A 22,930-nucleotide genomic window follows, 5' to 3' on the forward strand; every position below is an offset into this window, starting at 1 on the left:
TCTGTTATGGATTTATGCCCACATGCAAAGGCACAACTTTTAAAATGTGAATAAACAGAGATGGGTAGAATGCTGTTTTGTGATGCTAGACTTGCTTGGAAAGTTTCTGCCAAAGCTAGTTTGTTTCAGGAAATTTTGAGCAAAATGTTCAATAGTAAACTTGTGTTCAGAGTAATATACAAAGATAGTTATGTCTCTCAAAGGCCCTTGGAAGTAGGTGGATCTGGGGCCAGTTCCTTAGCATATCTGTAGCTGCTGCACAATATTTTGAGAGCACAGAGTGGCTCTGAGCACTGGAGCAGGTAAACCCTTGGGTGATGTAAACCTGCTCTAACCAAGAGTGTGGTTCAAGGCAACTCTTACCCAGTTTCCAAAACAATGTGTCAGGTGTCATTGGCAGCTGTCAAATCATAGAGAACAGACTGATGCCTAGACAGGCCTGGTGGAGGGGGGTGTGTGTGAAGTTGGCACACAAGCACATTTATACTTTCTGAGCTGCATTTCTATTTCCATTTTCCAATACGCTCTGTTAGATACTCCTTCATTTTGGTTTGTATCTGGTCCAGCCAAAAGAGATTTATGTTTATTTTTATTTTTCCCTCAATTCATCTAGTGCTCCTGTCACAGACTTCTAGACATACCAAATGAAAATCTAAAAACACGGGCCAGAAAACCAAACTCCGCTGACAAAGCCAACACTAGTAAAAAGCCCTTCCAAAAAAGGAAGACAATCTTCCCAGCTCAACCTCTCTCCGTGTTCTCCTTAGATAATGCTTCATTGTGCATAGCTTTTATGATCTTGTTGTAAGAAGTTCTACAGAAAATACACGGTAGTGTTTGGGTCTGATTTCTTACTTACACTGTGGTCCCTCTAGGCCCCACTAATACTGCTCTGATTATGAAATGGAGCCTTAAACTGGGTGTAAGCTGCAGTTATGAGTAGTGTAAATGAGACTTGGCCCTGCAGAGTGTCAAAGATGTTGGTTCCTAAGGGTTTTCTCAAATGCACAGCACTTAAAACATAAAGGATGACCCATTCAAAAACTGTGCACTGTTCCTCTTAGGTCACCCTTCCTAATGAATTATGATTACTTCAAAAACCTCACCATGTTTGTCACTAATCATGGCATCTGCAAAATCATCGAGATTTTAGTGCATGCAGGAACTGAAATACTTTCCCATCTTTAGAAGTGATCTTTTGACAGGGTGGAGTCATGCTGAGCATGGTCTGGAGTAGTCTGCTTTGCTTTGGTTTGAAATGGCTGTGTCCCTATTCTGTTGATAGGATGAGGGCTTTGATCTTAAGCGATCAGTTCAAGTGCTGTCATTTTGCAGGGGGTTGAAGTGAGGCATAAAATCAGTAATGCTACACTGATTTACACTAGCTGAAGATCTGGCCCATTTAAAAACAAAACAGAACTCACAGCTAATTAGTAGTAGGACATGACCCTTTACTTGAGAGTTTTCATTAGGTTGTTCAGTGCTTTGGTACATGGTACCAAAGGAGGAAAATGTCCTATATCTATGTTTATTTATTTATATGCTGCCCTTCCTAGAAAAGGCTCAGGGTAGCAGTAAGAGACAGAATAACATATAAAGGCAAGTGGAATATTAAAATGAAATATGAAACAAAGATTCCTTAAACTAGGGCTTGGCAACCTATTGCCTGCAGGATGGATCTGGCCCATGAAACCATTTGATCTGCCTGCAGATGTGGGAGGCTTCAGTGATGGTCACCACCATGGAGAGAAGTGGCTGCAACGGACGCTTTCTCTGTGCTGCCGGACAGAAAAGCAGCGGTTGTTGCTGCTGTGTCCTAGCACCCACCTGCCTCTGACATGAACTGGGTCATTTTGGCCTGCAGCCTAAAAAAGGTTGTTCAGCCGCTGCGACAGACAGACAGACAGACAGACAGACTCTAATACCCTACTCTAAATGAAGTTGAACATCCAGCATGGAGCTGAAACTAACAGCTTCTTGACTTCTCTGTAACCATGGTAAATGGGTGGCTAGAGAAGCAGTAGTCCATACTAGACTAAATTCACTATGAGCTAGCATATGGAATGGGTTGCCTAAGAAGTATGACAAGGAGTATGCTTCCCATTAAGGGTTATGGGCAGCAGGATGTTGTCAGTTTGTTTCTGAGAGCTCTCTGCCATGTGTCACCTACTCAGCTCCATCAGTTACGCATTGTCATAAGTGTGGTTTAACTTCCCTTATATGGGCACAGAGGGAGCCACGATTTGTTTTCCTGCCCTTCAGTAGTCTGGAGAGGGAAGGACTTTATAAAGCCAGAGTCTATTTTGCAGTCAGGCAGTGCTGAGGAGACGTTTGGCTACTGAGTTTCTCTTGGCCCTTGCAGCAGTCAAACCCTATGAGCTCTTGGAAGTTCCATAGCTGCAGCTCTGCACTCCAGTGCTGTGCCCAGAGGAGCTGTTGGCCTTTAATTTAGTCCAGACAGTGCAATTAGGTTTTATTGTCCATTCCATTATGTTTTCCCATCCAGCATGTTGAAATGCCCTGATATTTTTCCAGGGTTGAATGCAGTTTACCAAGACTAATCGTGAGCCTTCATCCCTGTTTCTTTAGGGTTTTTTTAAATGACTTATTTTACTTGATTCTTCTTGGTCCAGGCCCAAAATGGCAATTTAATTTTCATGGAAAGGGGCACAATTTCTCAAGAATGTTGTTTGCAGGTAACAAGGCTCAAATATTCAGAACCCCCAAAACAGCCTTCACACCCAGTTTCTTTGTGCATGGATGCTCTCTGCACTGGCTGTTGCACATATAATTTGGTCTATACGTGAAGAACCAATTTGTGCTCCGTTTTGTGTGTGACCAAATATATACATACAAGGGTTACAGCCGGTCCTGTTGTGACCATAGGCAAAAACAGATGCATGCAAGTAAACCTATGTACTGAATAGCTTCTTGCTAAGGTACTGGGAACGCTGGTCCAGTCTTGCACTGCTTCATTGGCACTTGACTCGCATAGAAGCGGAGAATGATACACAAAGGTTTTTAGGTGATATCATTTATTGGACAAACTGCATAGTTAGGAGAGATGTTAGATGAGCTTTTGGGCACAGGAAGAGTTGGTCCAATAAAAGAGATCCCCAAGATACACATCTCTCGTATTATTTCCTGGATCGTTACATCTACAACATCACTCCAACCTACCACAGGAAAGGAAGAAGGAAGGAACTTGCATATAATACTGAAGTGTTTTGAAGAGTAAAGATTTACCACATTTCTTTGCATGCAACATACCCATGTATATAGTATACATCTTTCTTTTGAAGGGGAGTCTGAATGAAAAAATAATGTCATTTGTGGTAAGCAGGGCTCCTGGTTTTCTCTATTTTTATCAGATAATTTTGGATTTTTAAAACCCCAAATTCTCTGACTAAAAACTACAAAATCTGCATTTTTCCATGATTAAAATGAAAGGCCACTATATGTATATAGGTATGAGATGAACACAATGTTTTATTGATATATTTACAATTTTAAAGCAGTTTGAAAGCCTACCAGTGTCTCAATCATTATAATAAAATACTTTCTAAATACCTATGTATTTTGGTGTTTGATTTCATTTTTTTATCATAGAAAATCAGAGCTCCCCCTGCCCCCTTGGCTCACCAGGACATGGGTCCAGCTGCAGCTGTTCCCACACCTGCTTTGTGGTGCTGAGCAGCACTGATGTGCCGGTGCCCTGCCCTTGCCCATGCCGTTGCCCCTCCCCCCCAACCCACAGCCCTCACAGCCCTGCCAATGCCTCTCATTCCTGACCTACAATCCTTGCCTGCCCCCCACTCGCTCTCTTCTGGCAGTGCCTGCTGCTTTGTGGCTCTGAACAGTACTGGCCCCTGTTGTTCTGCTCCCCACATCTGTGCCCAGACCTCAGCAGCCCCCTTGCTCTTCCTGGGAAACCCTTGACTTGGGATCGGAGACTGGGCTGGCCCAAGCTCTGGCTGGGCAAGTCGCTTTCCTTTCAGGCCAGCCTCCCCCTGGACAGGCTGTTTTAGCGGGCCAGGGGAGCTCCAGGCCTTGCTCTGGAAGCCACTTCAAAATGCAGGGCAGTATGTGGGCTAACCATGTTGCTCCTCTCCTCCCCTTCCTGCACCCCTCTGCACAGTGCACTCTCAGCCACCACCTCCAGTGCTATCCCCATCTGAGCTGCCAGTAGCCATCACAGCTGCAGGCCAGCGGGATGTGGTGCATTAGTGCAGTGATCAGTGGGGCAGTGGCCACTGGCACAGCGGATGGGCAGTGCTTGCCCCCAGAACTCTGGCTCCAGCCCTGAGCACCACCCTGGCTGGACAGCACCCTCAACCCTGCTCTAAAGGCACCTCGCCTGGTGGGCAGGGGCGCAGTATGCCATCCCTCCCTCCCTCCTGCACTGAGCTGCTGCCACTGCCGCTCCAGCTGGGCAGCACCCCAATCCCCAGCCTGAGCCCAGCTAGGATGACCCACAGCGGGACGAGGCAGCCTGCACATGCTCTGGCCTTGGCCCGTAGTGCAGAACAGAGTGATTGCCACCCACACACCCCTGCCGTTCCCCCTGCCAGCTCTCCTTGCAGGCCTCAGTCCCCCTGGCAGCATGACAGTCACCCAACCCACAGGTCCCCCACCCGGTCCTTCTTGAGGGGGCCCCCAACTGTCCCTCATCCCCAGGGCCTAGCTCCCAAAAGCCATACTTACTGCAAAGGCCACAGGAGGAAAAGTCAATCTGAGCCAGCCTTGGCTGATTCAGATTCTCAGGCCTTGCCCTGGCTCCCTGCAGACAGGGCTTAGAGTTTCCTGCCCTTCTGCAAATAGTTCGTGCAGGCTGGAACTCTGCCAGCCTGCAGAGAGCTGTTTGCAAAAGGGGAAACCCACGTTTTCCTGCTTCAAAGGGGAACATGTCTATTTTTCCTCAGGAAACAGAAAACCCAGATCCCTGGTGGTAAGCATGTAGCAGCAGGTAGAGAACTGAGCCTGCTGCTAGACCCAGGTGCCAGATGGGGCCCAGGAACTGACCTGGCACACCAGGTTCAGAGCCACGTGCTAAGTCCAGCCCTGTGTGCTGGCTCTGGAGCCACGTTCCTGGTTGGGCCTGGCATACCAGGTTCAGGGCTGTGTGTTGGCTCTAAGACCATATGCATGTTCTGTGTCCAGGATTGCACCCTGGGTCTGGAGCCACACACTGGCTATGTGCTGAGTCGGGCCCTGTGCACTGTCTCTGGGGCCACATGCCAGGTCAGGCCTACTGTGCCAAATGTGGAACCTTATGCCAAATCTGACCCCATGCACTGGCTCTGGAGCCATGTGTTGGGACCCAGTGTGCCAGGTCCAGGGCAGTGTGCCAGGTGCAACCCCATCTGCTAGGTCCAGCCATAGATGAACTCCACACACCAACCCAGTCTACCACATGGGGCAATGTTGTCCAGCTGAAGGAGACCCCCATGGGTCCAGAAATCTGGTAGTGATATGGAAACACTTTATTTACAGGAACTTGTATAAAGAACTCCATACAGTAAAGGGTCTTACTGCTCTCCTTGCAAAGGCCTGGGGCCTAACCTTGTGTGACAGAGTAAGTTCTTCTGGAAAAATGGTGTGTCCAGGAAGTGTGGCATCCCAGAAGTCCTATCTGACATACCGGGAAGTCCTATGGGGCTATCTCCTAGGATGCCACACTTTCTGGACATCCTGTGTTACCCAGAGGACTTATTCCAAGTCATACAGTCATCCATGACTCTGGAAAAATCTTTTTTTCTACACCAGGGGATGGCAACATTTTTAAGCAGAATGCCAAAAATACCTGCAACCTCAGCTTGTAAGATGTTAGTGCACCAGGGCTAGATGGCAGGGGAGCCATGAGGGCCCCAATCCTTGTGGCAGCGCAGCCTTGACCCACCATCTGCCCCAAGGTGCACGTACCAAGCAAAATGCCTTTAAGTGCCACGCTCTGGCACCTGTGCTGGGGGTTGCTTACCTCTGTTCTACACTTTCCCTTCCAAAAACAAAATGCATATTTTATTTGAGGGCACAGGGGTGTTGTGTGTGAGAAAATGCAGGAATACAAACACTCATCTGTTGTTAGGCCTGAATTTCTTCAAATGAGCTGATGCACTTAGCTTTTATGTACCAGTGCATGAAATGAGATGCTCGTTGGACTATCTTTTTTTTTTTATAGATTTATCTCCATTTTTTAGGTTTTTAGGGAAGCTTCTACTATGGGAACCACTGAACTTTAAGAAGTGCTTCATGGAGAGGAAGGCTACATTTTGCAACCCTTCCCTATGGCCTACAGTTTGCTCTAATTTTGTCAATTGCTCAAATAGAACTAGTGTGTTTCTAAATAGAGATTTGGGGGAAGAGTGACTGTTGGAATGACCCCCATTTATTAAGATGTAACATTCTTGTTCCAACAGATTTTTATAACTTTCAGAATTTTGCCACCATAAATATATTTTAAATTGCAATATATGAAATCAGAATTCATCAATTGAAAGTTACTTTGTGTTTTTCTTGCCTTTCTCATTTTGTTATGTGGGCTAAATATTATGGAGAGTATGTCTGCATGCTAATAGATTCTTTCCTACGTGCGTTAGGAAATGTAGCATTATTCAGACGTGACAGACGAAACCTTTTTGCCACCTTGCATTTCATTTGGTTTTTATTCATGCCTTATATTACAGACAAACTAATTTTAAAATATTCTACACAGTCAATGTACAAAAAAGATAGGGCTTTTCACGTTTTAAAGCCAGATGCTTTAGATCCATGAATCTAAATGCATGGAGCTGTAAAACCTTCTAAAATATTTCCTGTGCCCCCCAAATGTTACAGCTTTAAATCCTCTTCTCTTTTAATCCTTTTTCTTTCTAACCCTGAAGGGCTGTAAGTTGACTTACTTTCATAGATGGTAGAGCTGTCCCTGATACAGGGCTGCCTCTTACAGGATAGCTCTGGGAAGAATTCCACATTTGTCAGGAGTGGCAGAAGGAAATAGCTGAGGTTGTTTGAAATTTCCTGGTTCAAAGGAAAATGCTTGAAGGGGCTGAGGGTTTTAGGGTGTGCTCAGAATTCCCAGAAAAATCTGTTAATTGGCAAAAAAAAAAAAAAAAAAAAAAAAAAATGTAAAGGGCATGCAAGATAGTCATGGATGCAGGATAAACAAATGTGCTATATGGATATTGCCTCTTTATATGCAGAGGATGTACATAGTTGTGATTCTTTGCACTTGTGTACCTATATATCACTGGGGAGCTTTTAAACAGAGTTAAAGGCACTAACAGCGCAGTAGCTTAATAATACTGGACAGTAGCACATCACAGCATAAACAGCAGTAATATGCTACTGCACACTATTATTAGGCTACATTAAAAAGGCATTTGCTGGCACTACTGTGCAGTATCTCTGGTTACTACACATTTATTTAGTATTTCATTATACAAGTACTAAATTAAAGGTGCAGTAACCACTGCACATTAATGAATGTGTAGACTTGCCCACTGAGTGGTTAACAAATGGTGTCCAGGGAGGAGCACCTAAAGGTTGTTACGGGAGATGTGCAAACATGATGCGTAAGTGGTAACTTTAAAGAAACTCCACTATATAAATGTGATAAGCTTCAAGTGATTAGTCATGCAGTAAATGACTCCATATAGTTCTTCCCTGGGGGAATAACAAAACTTCATAGGGCATACCCTGCAGATCTTTACTGATTATCAAACCCCAACCTTAGATTATAGTTGCTGCTTATCTCCATACAGGAAAGGCATTAGGGACCTTGCTTTATTTTAATTCTCCAAATTGGAAGCCTCAAACTCACCAACTTGCCAAAGAATTGGATATAATGGTTCAGATCCTTACCTGGTATAAATTGCCAGAGCTCCATTGAAATTTCTCGGCTGTCCTGCACCAGCTGAGAGTCTGTCCCTTTTTTAAGCAAGTTGCTGTTAGTTATGACCTATGTTAGGAACCTCAAACTCCATCTTTCCCCCTTATTACACAGGTTAAAAGGAAAAATAGTGCTAATTTCAATATGGTAGCCCAGAGGGGCAGTTGAATAACCAAAGAACTGTAATGAAAACTTTCCAATAATATTATAATAAAAGGAGTTTCCCTGTATGCATAATACTCTGCAGCCCAGAGTGAATGAATGTAAGAAATATCAGGATTCTGGGCTTGTTGGAAATGTAAAAATGACTTGTGGCTAGAGTATTGTTGCGGCCATGGTGGCCCAGGAAATGTACAAGAGGCAAGGGATTTCTTTGTCATATCTTTTATTGGACTAACCATAGAGTAGAGAGAGACATTAGACAAGCGTTCAGGCAAATATTGCCCTTCCTGAGGACCTGGGAAAGGGATGTTTGAGTTGGAGCTGGGGGTTGGACTAGATCGGTGTTTCTCAATCCATGGGTTGTGACACACAAGTGGGTCACAAGAATATATGGAAAGATCACAAACAAACTTCAAAACTGGATTCCCCTTTAAAAGAGAAAAATGTGGGAAACTATGGATTTCCCCTTGCAGGATGGCAGTTTGAGCCAGCAAGGGGTTGCTTTGGGCTGGGGGGAGCAAGAGGAGGGTGATCACGCAGGAGGCACGACATGCATGTGTGCAAGCACACATGCATGTGGCAGCCAGGCAACATATGGCATCTCTTGCAGTTCTCAGGTAAGTTTAGGGGGTAGGGAGGGCATAGATGATGCATCAAAAGGTGGGGGGCAAAGGTGATGTTTCAGGGGGCCATGGGGTGACACATCAGAGGGCCAGCAGCATGAGAAGTAATGGAAGGGGGGGGCCTACTGTACTCTTACCTCCTCCCACCAACAGCTGCTCACATGCTGGGCTGTGGCTCTACCCTGCCACAATGGCTTGGCTGGTCCCCTGCCACAATGGCTTGGCTGTTGCCACCTCTGCTGCTCCCCTCAGGCTGTGGCTCTACCTCTGAGGAGAGGTTAGGTGGGGGGCAGTGCGGGCAGCTTGAGAGAAGCAGCAGGCAGTAGGAGGAGATGAAGTGTTGCCCCCCTGTCCAGTCTGTAACTTCTTGCACTGCTGGCCGTGTGGCTGGCATGGGGGTCGCAGTGGCAGCAATGAGTCTTGCCACCCTGCTCCACTCTCCTGTATTGGGTCCTGCCTGCTAGACCGCAGTGGCAGCTCCTGCTAAGCTGCACAGATGGCTCCTGCCCATGCTGGTCCAGCCAGGCTGCAGCCCCATGCCTGCTGTGGGCACACAAATCTTGGAAGGTATGTGCCCCCCCATACCTTCCTGACCCACACATCCACCCCCTACCCCACACACTGGGGAGCTGTATCCTGAGGGCAGGGGCAGCAGGTCGGGAGTGAGGGGCACCAGCAGGGCCAGGAGACTTGTTTCTACTTTAATTATTTACTGGGTCTGGACTGGCCATCAATGTTTACAAATGGGTCCTAGTACAAAAAAGGTTGAGAACTGCTGGACTACATGACCTCCTGAGATCTTTTCTAGCCTTATTTTTTCTAATACATAAGCCTGGAGGGTTCACCTTACCTCTGTGAGAGAAAAATAGTTGCATTTCTTTTTCATTCTAGTTTAGTTCCTGCTCCCTGGTAGATAAATTGCATAAGTAAATTAGCAAAGCTTGTTCTGTATGCTTGTGTGTGTGTTGTACGTCCATTTTTCCCTTTAATAAACACTTTAATTTCATTGTGCTTCTCCCAACAGAAGAGCGAGTTGTTCCCATCGAAGTCTGCCGTTCCAAACTGTCAAAATACTTGCAGGGAGTCGTTTTCCGCTGTGATAAGTGTACCTTCACCTGTTCCAGCGATGAGAGCTTGCAGCAGCATATAGAGAAGCACAATGAACTGAAACCTTACAAATGCCAGCTCTGTTACTACGAGACCAAACACACAGAGGAGCTGGATGCTCACCTTCGAGATGAGCACAAGGTGAGTTCTCAGTTTTATTTGCAGCTATAGACCTCTTCATATGTTCTTCAAATGGTGAAATTTAGTTTGCCACATGTATACGCTGATGATTCAGAATCTGATTGGTCCCCACAGCCTGGAATTTACATTTTCTGAAATCCCATATTTTCTTAAATTATGGTTTTGAGGGTTTTTTCTTGAATTGTGGATACATCTTCTGGAATGTATCTACCTATGAATATACAGAATGATTACCTGAAAAGGAAGTTCATATAAATACTTAGATAAATATTGTTTGGATTTTTTGCTTTGATGTTTTGTTTGTTTGTTTTCTAAATTAAGTCATGAAGCAACATGAAGTACTGTTTGATCCAGCCTCATAAAAGTCAGGAGATTCCAGAAGTTAAGACTGCTTTGGCAACTACAGCACATGCCGTGCATATTTCAGTAACAAAGAGTGCCATACATTCCCGTTTACATTTCACAAGGAAAAGATCCACAACAAATAGATCATGTGCACAGCATGCTAAGTTAGGGCTACTTTGGCAACATCAGCTTTTGGAATTCTATGACTCTAGACCTGCTCCAGACCCATAGGAGTCGGTAGAAGCCTTTCCATGGGCTTCTCTTGGCTTTAGGGGGTGGGGACACAGTGAGTATCAACAGCTTCAGCCAAATTCATTTTGCTTTGAAAGGTTACTCCACTGCATTTTTTAAATTCACACTGTGAACTGTAGTGCAATTTCATTTGCTCATGTTGGCCTATTAGCAGTTTGCATGCCTGCCTCCCCTTTTCCTTGCTGGTGCTTTACACTCTTCCTATGCTTCTCTGCTCTGCTATTTTAGCTGGAACATAAAGATCTCCCATTTACCCTGCTGGTTGCAGCTAAGGTCCCAGTTGCATGAAGAGGTGGAGGATTCCTAACCTGCTCCTGAGTTCTTCAGGCTAGGAAGGTTTAACCCCATTCAGACTCTCACTGGAGATGTGTATTTCCTTCCTCTCCAATAAGAGTCTGCAGCAGTTATCTTACTAGTTACTCTGTTTTTCCCTCTCCTAGCTTAAGTTTCTATGCATGATTTATGTACCTCGCAGTGCTTTTTAGTTCCAGCTGCTCCTGTTTCACTCTTGTGCTCATTGTAGTTTGCCTGTTGGAAACCACGTTGCTTAGTAAAAAATTCCCTGTTATGAAATGACCTGCGCTTTAGATTAATTCCAATGCCCCTCCCTGCAAACAGCTAAAACAAGGTCAGACAAGGCCAGCACTTCATTTAAAGTGCTACAAGAGGGATTCAGCCCTCTTTTAAGTCCATACTGGATTGGTTCCCTGGCATAATGCTCGTGCTGCTGGAACCACTGTCTTTTTGGATGAGATGCAAATCCAGTCCTGACTATTAGCCTGACTGAAAATCACAGGGCAGTTGTTAAACAGATGATATTAACCTCAGTGTCATGGCAGCATTCCACGTTCTCCACCTGTGTCATAAACCTGACCTCTGCCATCTCCTCCTACTCTGTAGTTTGTGTTGGATGCAGTAGAGTTCTTCACTTGTGTGTACTGTTCCTGTGAGCTGCTAAATAGCTGATGAATTTTACCTAAGGGTTATCCGCTGGGTGAAGTGTTCCCATTATAGTCTGTAAATCAGTTTGTTAAGCGCTCTGCAACCTTCATAATGAAAATTAATCTGTTATTAATGAGTGTAAGGGAACATGCACAGGCAGCAGCCATGTGCTTAGTAAAAGACCCATCTCTTCACAAAAGAAATTGAATGAACCATTCCCAAAGGATATTTTTACACTGGTGTGGTGCTATGTTACTGCTATACTGCATCAGTTTAGTGCTCCCCAGGCTAACATGAAGGGGCATAGAGTGATCCTGGGGGTAAAGAGTGCTATTTAATTTTGGGGGTTTTGTTGTTGTTCTTGTCATTGTTTTTAAAGTCATGTTCTTAATATCTGAAGAATCTTTCTTGTTCTATGTTCAGGTACCGAGATCTCTGCAAGGAGAAGCAGGGAGAAATGCAGTATAAACACTGAAGAAAAGCAATTAGCTGCATTTCTAATTGTGTTTAAAGTGATTGGGTATTAATTTGACAGGGTGTGTTGCCAAGTTTTCATTGTCAGGCTTTACTCTGCCAGTAGAAGGTTTTTTTGGTAGATGGTGATGTTGTTAACGTTAATTGTCGATCACATTGTTTCTTTTAAGGTGAGTCGTAATTTTGAGCTGGTTGGACGGGTTAACTTGGATCAGCTGGAACAAATGAAGGGGAAAACAGAGAGCTCCAGCAGTGATGAGGAAGAAAAGGAAGAAGAGATGAGCCCCAAAACTGAAGATAGAGGTCAGTCTTGCTTCCTTTTCTATGTCTCCTTTTTTATGCTATAGATCTTCTAATCTAAGCGCCCACTATCAAGCAAAATCTGCTATTGACTCAGTGGCCCTTCACTTCAGGCATGGAGAGGCATCACAGTGGAAAGAGAATGAAATTTTTTGATGGGCCACTTCTACTGATGCAGTTTCCAGGATTACCTCAGAATTTTGCCCAAAATGTTTTTTGGGAACACCAAGAAGTGTGTTGGGTGCTCAGAAAAACAAAATGATATGAGTGACATGTTGAGAGAAAAGCAGATTATATTTATAGTTGCATGTATGAGCAGTTGTTATGTAGCATGGCTGTCCATTCCATGACTTCCAGTTATGTGCTGATAACTCATTTGCAATTTTATTATGACATAGTAAACTTCTTAGGTTCAAAGTTAGGAGAGAAACTAATTTTGGAGCATCATTATTGATCTGTCTTGCTATATTTTGCAGAGGAGGGGTGGGACTGTGCATTTTCTGCCTTTTTAAGTCTCATTCTGTCTGGCAACTTGGGAGTGAGGGTAGGACCATATTTTGTCTTGGAAGGGCACTACTTAGGAAGGCCCCAACTGAAGCATGTCCCTAATTTTAAGCATGTGAGAAGTTCAAATTACTTCAGTAAGACCATTCATGTGCTTGGGCACGTGTTTAAGTACATTGTTGAATTAGTGCCCGAGTGTGTTGTAAGTTTTAAATTACCAAGGCTATGTAGAACTAGTCTTAATAGCATACTCACTCTTAGGGGAAACTAATTATCAGGCAAAGAATAGCATCATTCTTGTTTTACAGCTACAGATTCAGCCAACATTGGTTGGGTAGGGAGAAGAAAGGGAAAATCTGCTGCCTATCATACCATGGGGGTTTTTTACCCTTCACTGTTCAAATCAGTGCACACCAATGCCCCTGAGAACTAAAGAACATGTAATGCATATTCCCATCCTGCCATCCACCCCACACAATATAGCAAAGACACTTTTAGTCACTGCTAATTGGTTCACTTTGAACTGATGATGCACAGAAGTCTGGCTTTGGGTATCCCATTACCAAAACCCTGAACCATCCAGTCCTGCAGTCTCTTCTGGCAGCTTACTGGCTTCTACACCATTAACTAGAGGATTGCTATGATCTTTTTGTGGCCTCCATCTCTCTCTGAACCTAAAGTCAGAGTTGTATTGAAAAGGGTTTTTTTCCAAAGAAAACAAAACATCTACTCAAGTTTTCTTTTTTTTTCTAATTTATACATTTGACAACTTGCTGATGACTCACAGGCAGCATGTAGAACAGAATGTGGACTTAGGTCATGCCTTTCTTCCTAGTGAAATCCCAGTGTGTTGGCCATTTGTTTAGCATCATTGCACCATAAGTACTTGGCGCTTTCCTTAGTGTATGCTTTGTGATGGCTCACACAGAGTTGTTATTTAATGAGAGGAGAGACATGCCAGACAGGAGACCACTTAGCTCCCACTGAAAAATAGTGCCAGGAGATCTTTGCTGGTGGCCCTAGAAGAAGTGAACAGATGAACCAAAAGGGATACGTTTCACATATAGTCCATGCATACCACAGTTTGATATCTCTAAATGTACAGCCCCTACATAAGTGCACTTCTGTGTCCTTATAAACAGTGTGCCATCTGATCAACAGTGGCATTTTGAACCTTGAAAATTCAGCGCTGAAAGAATCAGCCTATACTCCTTTTGCTAGAGGACCAGTTTCTTTAACTTGCAGCTGTAGCAGACTGATTAAAGCCTTGCATAGACCAACAGTAAGAAAGGAATGAAGAGGCATGTTCTCCTATGGATTGCATCAGTGCTACGTAGGAACCCAGGTGCTATTATGATGCTTGAAACCATGGTATTCAGACCCAGAGGGAAGAGTGCTGCCAGCTGAGCCACTCAGAATCCCTCTACATTCTCTATGAAAAAAGAAAATATCCATAAAAATCAAATTTTTGTTTTCAAGATTCTTAAACCCCTTGACACTTATGAAATGTTAACACTCCTGGCTTCTGCATCAGGATTTTACTCAGCAGGGCTATCAAACCAATATACTTTCTTTGGACTGCTATTACAATGCAGACAGTATCTTAACTATTTAATATTTTTTTCACTGGGAGCTGTATCATTACATGCGAGTATCTAAAGAAATCTATATTCAGTCATTAAAATGGTGGGTACAAAATCATGCTTCTTCCCTCCTCACTTCCTGACCCTTTCCAGGATCAAAACTGCCTTGGTACTCTGAAAGGAATTTGGGCAAACATTCCACAATCACCTACCTCTTCCCCTTTATGGAATAAGTTAAAATAGCATATTAAAAGGCCAAGCTAAAATATTTTTTTAATGGGACTTAGTCTCCTGTATCACTTAGGCTATTAGGACAATTATAGACTCAATCATGTGCTGGGGAATGGAGATCATGTAAGAGGTCTTCTCTCATCTCAGTGCCAGGGATGAAATATGGCCGTATTGAAGTCATAGACTTTAGCCATCGTGAATTCACCCCAGTAGTCCCACTATGGCCTATATTGTGATTTGGACTACAATGCTGGGGGGCAAAACACTTCTTGTAACAATACATGGTCTACTGAGACACTGAATCCAAGCCCGCAGGAGTAAGCACAGCTATGTACCCAATTGTTTCCTCTCCAGAGAAAATGAGTCATGGAGGGGACATAGGTGTATCTTCATACCATAGCAGTAGGTCTGTGTGAAGCGGCTAATATTCGCTTTGGATTCGGATTCGGCCAATTTGGGGGAAAGTGACTCGATTCGGTGATTCGAATCACTGTCCCAATTTTATTTGGCCGAATCTGATTCGGAGATTCGGCTGCTGCCGAATCTCCAGATCAGCCCGGCAACGGCTGCCCCGCCCACCCCAGCTCCTGGCTCTTTGGGAAAAAAAGCCCCAACTCAGCAGGTGCTGCCAGGCAGGGGGCAATCCCCACTTCCCCCCACTCCCCCATGCTGCGTGGGGGGCTCTGCATGAGCCCCCTGACCGCCCCCTCACTCCCCCAGCCCCCCCATGGCTGCCCTGCCCCGGCCAGCTCCAGCCCTTTAAGGGTGAGTCCTGAGGCTTTCCTTGCCTTTTTTTTCCTTAAAGGGCTGGAGCTGGCCCAGGCGGGGCACCCATTGGGGGGGCTGGGGGAGCAAAGGGGGGCTCGTGCAGAGCCCCCCATGCAGGGCAAGGCAGTGGGAGGCAGCGGGGATCGCCCCCAAACCTGGCAGTACCCAGTGAGTACCGGAGATTTTTTTTAAACTACTGAGCTGGGGCAGGCAGGGGCACCCATGGGGCAGGGGCTGTGGGAGTGGAGGGGTCGAGGGGGCTAGTGGGGGTCCCCCCATGGTCCCCTCCCCCACCCCTAGTACTTACCAGCTCGGAGTCAGCTGCAGCTCCCTACTGCAGCCACTGGTGACTGCCCAAATCATCAAAGCTCTCCAAATCTTTTCCAAAGATTTGGAGAGCTTTGAATCAATTCGGACCTTTAAATTGGTCCCCTGATTCAATTCGGATTTAGAGATTCGGCCACCAAATCGGGCTGAATTTCCTCCTAATTGAATCACCACCCGAAGCTTTACACAGTCCTACATAGCAGTATGTAGGGATGGAGGAAAGGGATAACTTCTTGCTGGTAAGAACAGTGACTAAGGTCTGTATCTGGGAGCTACAGAGTGGGGAAAGGATAGGGAAACCATGTTCCTTCTCTGGGATACTTCTGGAACCCCTTGATATGGCTAGACAGTGTCATAGAGGCACAGGTTATCCCTATGAATCTGTCTTTTAATTTTGAAGAAAACTTAAATTGTAATGATGCTCAGTGTAGTAGTAAAAAAAAAAAAAAAAAAAAAGTGATGCCTGTGTAGAAGATGCAAGGACACTAGAAGGAAGGTCAGGTGTTCCTGAACATACAAATATTTTCTTTCCCATTTGGAGCCCTGGTGCCAACCCAGCTCCTGTAGATTTGAAATGAACTTAATGCTTTCAGCTTGTTTTCTATTTCAAGGAGCAGCCCACATTCACAATCCTTAAAACCAAACTGACCGGGAAGTCATGGGGAGAGGGAGGGAAGAATATAGTCTGTTCTGAAAGGGTAGAGGATTTACTAGGGGTAACACTCATTAATGTTAATGGGAATTACAAGTATAAATCCTCACTATTCATTCGAGCAAAATAGGCTTCATTGTCTGTATCTCCCCTGCATAGGCCCAGAATAAATTTTCTATTGTCTGCTGTCGTCTAGGTGCATTCTTGCACAGAAGAGCAGCTGTTGCCTCCAAAGTTTTCCTTTGAATAGGTGTTAGACTAGCTTTGGTACAGAAAAGAGGTGTTATAGTGATGCTTCTAAATTTGTACCACACGCATCAGTATCTAGGACTAAACTTAAGGGCCAGATCCTTAAATGGTATAAATTGACTTTGCAGAATTAAGTCAGTACTAATTCACATCAGAAGATGTTTGGGTCCTTTGATTTTTAATCATGTAACAGATTGCCATATTCAGTGGTGAAAGGATAAAAATATTTCAACTGCAGCTACTTAGGGCAGCCTCCAGCAAAGTCTTTGTAAAACTGCCTGTACAAAGTGTATATGCAGGAAAGGAGAATAAGTGTGGGAGTAGTTTTGAGTTCCTGGATTTGGACTAGTATGAAGTAAAATTTTAAAATGAAAAAGACGGGGAAGCAGAGATCAAAATTAAATGAAGCACATGCCCTTTTTCTTTCATTAGGTAGTTTGGGAGGAGTCAGAAAGGGATTCTGTTGATTTCTTGCTCAAGATAATCCCTGCTAAGGAATTAATGCTCTGAGCAGATGGTGCTGTCTCATTTCCAGTGAAAAGAATCAAGTGAGATAGTCCGTGCAATTATTTTTAATGGCTTGTGTGGTGATCTTCTTAATTTGTGAGAAAATGTTTCATCTTTTGTTAAAGCTGGCTCTGTTCACATAAGGCTTGGTTTTTCAGAAGTGCTGTGTCCACAGCCTCTAATGGCTTCAGTTGGAGTTGTCTGGCTCTTCTACAAATGAGGTCTCTAGCATTTTGTGTAAAGGATTAGGACAAGATGAGACACCTGTCCAGTGGTTACCACTGAAAGAATTTTGTTTTGTCTTGCGCACAAGAGACATCGTGTGCAGGGTCATGGGGGACTTCATATATGGTGGGTCACATGCCTTATATAATAAAACCATGTTGCCTAAAATTTGCGTCTGCCTGAAAAATCTATAGGGACTTGTGTCTTTTCTCCCCCTCTTACAAGTTGTTTCCACATTAAGCTTCTGTCAAAATAGTTTTTGAACTGAAAGGAGGAGGTGCATACTCTCCCTACCCCCTGAAACATGGAGACTGAGACTGTAACTACGGGGACCTAACACCAATCATATCATATCTCTGCAGATAGATGTAAAAATGGAGGATAGGAATCTTCTTCTGCACAGTTTGTATGTAGTGAGAGTTGGAGCCAGATTTTTTCAAAAGGCCCAGCAGCTTTTCCCCCTCTTCCCCTGAAGATTAAAGGGGAGGAGGTCACAGTTGATGATGATCATAATGGTCCCTTCTGGACATGACATTCATGAACTTGTGATTAACATTTGTTCCCTCCTGCAACAGATTCTCTGATGTTTTCAGACAACGGAGCTCCCGAGAAGCGTTTTCCATGCGAGTTTTGTGGCCGGTCATTTACAGAGGGCTCTGAGTGGGAACGACATGTACTGAGGCATGGCATGTAAGTTGCTTTACAAACTGCTTTTCATAACAACCAAAGGCAACAGTAGATCTTTGATCCCTCCAATACCTAGTGAAGGCAAAAACAGGGAGGTGAACGAATATTTCTAGTGGTAGAGAAGAATTCCCTTTGCTGCAGGAATTTGGGCTATGTTATGCTAGAGGTTTGACTAGATGATTGTAATAGTCCCAGTCTTAAAAATGTATTTATCTTGGGCACTCCAGACTCTCTAAGGTAGCTATGGGACTAGAAAATGACCTAAAATGGTTTCTCATTCCATTAACCCGGTATTGGATGTGGGGATGACTAGTTTCAAACCCCAGATCCCAAACTAGAAGGAATATCTCTTCCAGAGATGGCCAAAAATTACATAAGTCTAGAAAAAGGTACAGCTAATCTTCAGAACATTTCACCAATTTGGACCAAAATCTAGAGCATTTTGCAAGAATTATGAGACCAAATTGAAGATTATCATTAAATCTGACCTCAAGGCATCAGTGTCCTCCCACTCATTGATCCAACTCCATAATTAGTGTTGCTGGAACTTACTGTTGCCATTTGTCAATTCCTGGACCAGCACGAAGACTTCTTCAAATAACTGTGACTTTTTCCTAGGGATTTATTAAGTGTTTTGCCTTTCTACTATTTCTTTCAGAAGGCTGATTTATTAAATTTATGATGTCACACAGAATTAAGAATTTGATCTTTCTCTGAAGATTTTCAGATCAGTGCACCACCTCGCTGAAACTCAGTCTCGGGTTAATAGTACAGCCCCCTGTGTTGTTTCCTGCATTCATAGAAGCCCACAGCATGGGTGGGTGGGTGGGTGCATTTGTGAAAGTCTTGCTAGCCTTCAAAACTTTTATCGGCTAAATCTTGTAAATAGAACTGATAATATCTAGGGCCCTAATTTCTCCAAATCAGAAGGCTTGCTCACTGTTACTATTAGAGCCGGGAGCTGGGGGATACCATATTTACTCACATTTAAGATGACTCTGAATATAAGATGACACCCCTCCCAATAATTATATTCTATATATTTGTTATAATTTCCCAAGTACAGAATCTATGAATTGGAAGGTTGTCTTAAATACCCCTTTTCCCTCTGCAGCCTGCCCGGCTGCTTGCCACCTGTATCCCCCACCCCCAGCTCTCCATAGCCTCAGTCTCTCCCCCTGTTCTCCCCAGTCTCTTCCCCCCCAGTCTCTGCCTCTTTCCTCCCCACCTTCCCTTTATTGTCAGATACTGCTTGGGCTGCTCTGTTCCGAAGCATGGCACGTGGAAGCTCAATCCTTGCCTGTACCAGTGTTGGTGCTGCTGTTTGGCTAGGCAGGGGAAGCAGTTTCCATGTGCTCTGTGGGAGAGCGCCGAGCCCAACGTGGAGTTGAGATTTGCTTGACATTAATGGGGAGGGAAGAAGGTAGGGGGTGGGGGGCAGAAGCTGCAGAGGGGAAGGAAAGCGGGGAGGCAGGAGGCTGCTGTGGGTCTGACTCCAGCCCCAACCAGAGATGTGGGGTGGAAAATTTTCCAGTGCTTTATTTTTCCATGGAAAATTTTCCGCTCCACATCTCTGCCTTTACTGAAAGAGAATGTGGGTCAAGTAGTTCTGAACCAGATTTGCCTCAAGCGGATTCTGAAAAGGACCAATAAGTAAGTAGTGCAAGTGAGTCTACAGATAGTGACAGTGACACTGGAGGTGCTCCAATGGCCTCAGTGGAAGAGAGTTAAACTCTGCTGAAGTAGATGAGTGGACAACCATGGCATCTTGTGCACGGTTTTTTGGGTGTGCTAAAATTAGTGTGTCAACAGTTTCAGTGCCTTCGGGTTTTTTCCTTTAATTTAAACAAACAATGTAAGGGAAGTACATGCTATTGTGTATTGTCTTTACATTTTTACAAGTATTCCAATAAAAATAATTTCTTTCCACGTAAAGCTTTGAATTTGTTTGAATATAACATTTAAACCACATTTAGTGTACTGTATTTAATTTTTTCTTAATCAAATATTTCAGTTGAAATACTTGTGGCTATTGGGGCATAAAATTAACATGGGGGTACTTTCTTAGTTTTGTTTACTAAATACAAGTAAAATAAACATACTAAATCACATCGTGCTCTATGTAGGGCAGTGGAAAATTTTCCAATTCAAAATGTTCTGGAAAACCCACATCTCTGGCCCCAACCAGGGCTCAGGGCCAGTGTCAGAGCTCCAGCAGCTGTCTACTCCCCCCTTCACTTCATATGTATAAGACAAGGGGCTTTTTCCCCACGCTGATGGGTGGGGGGTGCACCTTGTTTTATATTCAGGTAAATATGGTAACATTCATTTTGTGTAGTGCTAGAATGTTAAAGATAGTAGTTATGTCTATCCTTTCTCTTGCCTTTTTAGATGAGAGTAACTTGAGTGATTGAAAGCCAGTGGTTGAAAGGGTTTAGGGGCTGGGATGAGGGATTCTTTTAGATAGGCCTCTGGGGAAGGACAACTTTCCTAGCTGTTTGAATAGGGTACGTTCAGTCATTCGTCACGTCTGATTTATGCTCATGCAGCTTACTTTAAGTTGCCTAAATGTAGATCAGGAGTGGTACATACAGCCTTTTGCTGCTCCTGGCAGCCACACAGGGAACCCCATGTGAATAACTCAGTGTGTGGGGACGGGTGGGTGGAATGGGGGCAGGGCGGAAGGGCGGAAGGGAGAGACTGCCAGTTGATGGAGTGGGACAGAGGGTCCCACTCCATCAACCAAAGGGTTAAAAATAGGCCAGTCAGGGTTGGGGTGGGACTAGCACAGCCCTGGGGTGAGTGGTTGGGCTTTCCAGGCCTGGGGCTGTGCTGTTAACATGTGCAGGTGTTCAGGAGGTTGGGTTAACCCTTTCCTTCCTAGATCAGGTTAGCCTGATCTCAGTCTAAGTTAATGCATCTCCTGAGGTGTGAACTAGCTTAGATTGGGCACAGCATTTTTTTGGCAGTTTAAACCCTCCGAATGCTTGCATGATTGGCTATGTAGATTGACCTAACCCTCATTGGATAATGCCTGTACAATACCCATACTCTCAAAAGCACTTTGGTTGATGAAAAGGTAAAATTAGGATCCTTCCTTCTTTGCCATCGAGGCAGTTCATAATCAATGAATTTCACAATTTAATTCAAATGATCACAGAATCATAGAAGGTGAAAGGGCCTTGTGGTCAATTGAGTCCCACCCTGCACAGTTGCAGGATTCAGTATTCCTAAACCATCCCATATAGGAGGAGAAGGTCACACAAGCAGTCCAGCACCCGAACTGTGGAAAGAACCCAGGTCATCTGCTTCGTGGGCCAGTGCCTTTACTACTATATCATGCAGCCTCCCTTGGTTCTTGGAAACTAAAATGTTCATTCTGTTACATCACCTGTTACAGGCATCTGTACTGAAGTACTGGAGTCGGCAACCTGTGGTTCACTGGCTGGACTGGTCTGATTGCACAGGGATCAGTAGCACGGAGCTACGCTGTGCTGTCCATCCCCTCTGCAGTGTCCTGTCTGCTATGGAGCCTACTGCTCTCTCATATCTGTGCCTATCCTCACTGCAGAGGGGATAGGAATCGGCAATTAGGGTAAGCCAGCTGGCACCGAGAGGTAGAGACTTGTGGTCTATGACAGTGACGGGGCTGGATATCAAAGCAAAAAAGTTGGCAGTCCCTGCTGTATGAGGTCCCAAGGGGCTTGACTGATCATGTTATCTCCAAAACATTATCACAGGAAAATTGCACTCTTTTTTTTTGCTAGAGAAGTAACTGTATAGATTGGTTTAGTTTTATTTGATTCTAATCCTAACTTTTTCCACTTTTCATTGCTCACATTTCCAGGGCTCTGAATGAAAGTAAGCGAGGGACCAGTGAGGATGGGCAGCCAAAGGAAAATGCCGAGGAAGCTGTTAAGGTACTGCCTGTGGAAGAAAAGGAAGGCAGCGAGCAAATAATGGTAGACTTTTCCCACAAGAACGAAACTTCAGTCAGTGTTGCAGCCACCGACAAACCTCTCCAAGAGAACTCAGAGGCCAAAAATGAATAAGCATTTTGGTGTGGTTTTAATCAAATTACTTGAACATTGATGAATGGGGTGGGGCGGGTGGGGTGGGCAGAAGGACAAAATAAAGCTGCTTTTAGGACTGAATGATCTATTTTCAAAGCACTGGTACCTGTGTGAGTGTGTGTATATTAAAGTTATTTAAATGATGGAATAAGTGGCTCCATTACATCACTGCATCTTTTCTTCTGGATCATGACAATGGGAAGTTACATTCATCCTTGGACTAATGAAGCAACTCCCCATATATCTCTACATTTACACAACGTGCTTTGCAATGGAGACTTGGATTGTTTGAGAATGGAAGCGTCGCACGCGTGGAAGAAAGGGGGGGGACAACTTTTCGACGCACAAATTTCGGTGCGTTTTTCTAGTTTTAATACATTACGCTTTTCCAGACTGAATGCAACTGCTTTAGAAAAGAAAAAAAAAACTGCTTTGCTTAAAACAGTCACCTGTTTCCTAGTACCTCAAAATTAACCAAGGGAAATCTCTGCATTTGTCAGTACTACCTGTTGTCATTGTGGTTAAATGTAGAGAGACTGCTGGGTAAGATGGTGAATGGAGGATGAAAAAAGTTTTAAAGAAAGGAAAACAAATTGTGCTTAAAATCCCAGTGTGGGTTTTATTTCTTAAAATACTGTGATTTTTTTAATTATTTTAGTAAAAAAAAAACAAAAAAAAGAAAGAGACTTTAATTCCTAGATAACTGTTTGTGAATTGTCATCCTTTATTCCAGGTAAGCTGTTTGTTAGTATTCAACTATAATTTTAGGATTTGATAGAGTTCATATGACTGATTGTGCGGTTTTGTTTGCCACATGTTTATTTTCTATCAGCCTGAGGTGTTACAAATACAGCACAATTAAGTTTGTCATGTAAAATGATTTTTGGGGG

The 22,930-nt window shown here is 44.1% G+C and overlaps 1 protein-coding gene across 11 annotated transcripts in view; it reads left to right on the plus strand.

Moving 5' to 3' along the window:
- Window positions 1-22,930, plus strand: part of ZNF462 (zinc finger protein 462) — a 128,670-nt gene that overhangs the window by 99,796 nt on the left and 5,944 nt on the right. For 8 of the 11 annotated variants that reach the window (XM_014519615.2, XM_025202727.1, XM_025202687.1 and 5 more), the window contains 4 exons: window positions 9,698-9,921; window positions 12,105-12,237; window positions 17,856-17,970; window positions 21,815-22,188. The exons of 1 other annotated variant lie outside the window; for it this stretch is intronic. In XM_014519615.2, coding sequence (XP_014375101.1) covers window positions 9,698-9,921; window positions 12,105-12,237; window positions 17,856-17,970; window positions 21,815-22,019 — 677 coding nt within the window. In that variant the 3' untranslated portion in view covers window positions 22,020-22,188. Of the gene's footprint in view, window positions 1-613; window positions 3,460-9,697; window positions 9,922-12,104; window positions 12,238-17,855; window positions 17,971-21,814; window positions 22,189-22,930 lie in introns of those variants that run through there. 2 more of the 11 variants (XM_025202737.1, XM_025202744.1) reach the window with 2 other exon arrangements.

This window comes from Alligator sinensis, unplaced genomic scaffold, assembly GCF_000455745.1.
Source record: "Alligator sinensis unplaced genomic scaffold, ASM45574v1 scaffold560_1, whole genome shotgun sequence".
NCBI classification, from domain to species: domain Eukaryota; kingdom Metazoa; phylum Chordata; order Crocodylia; family Alligatoridae; genus Alligator; species Alligator sinensis.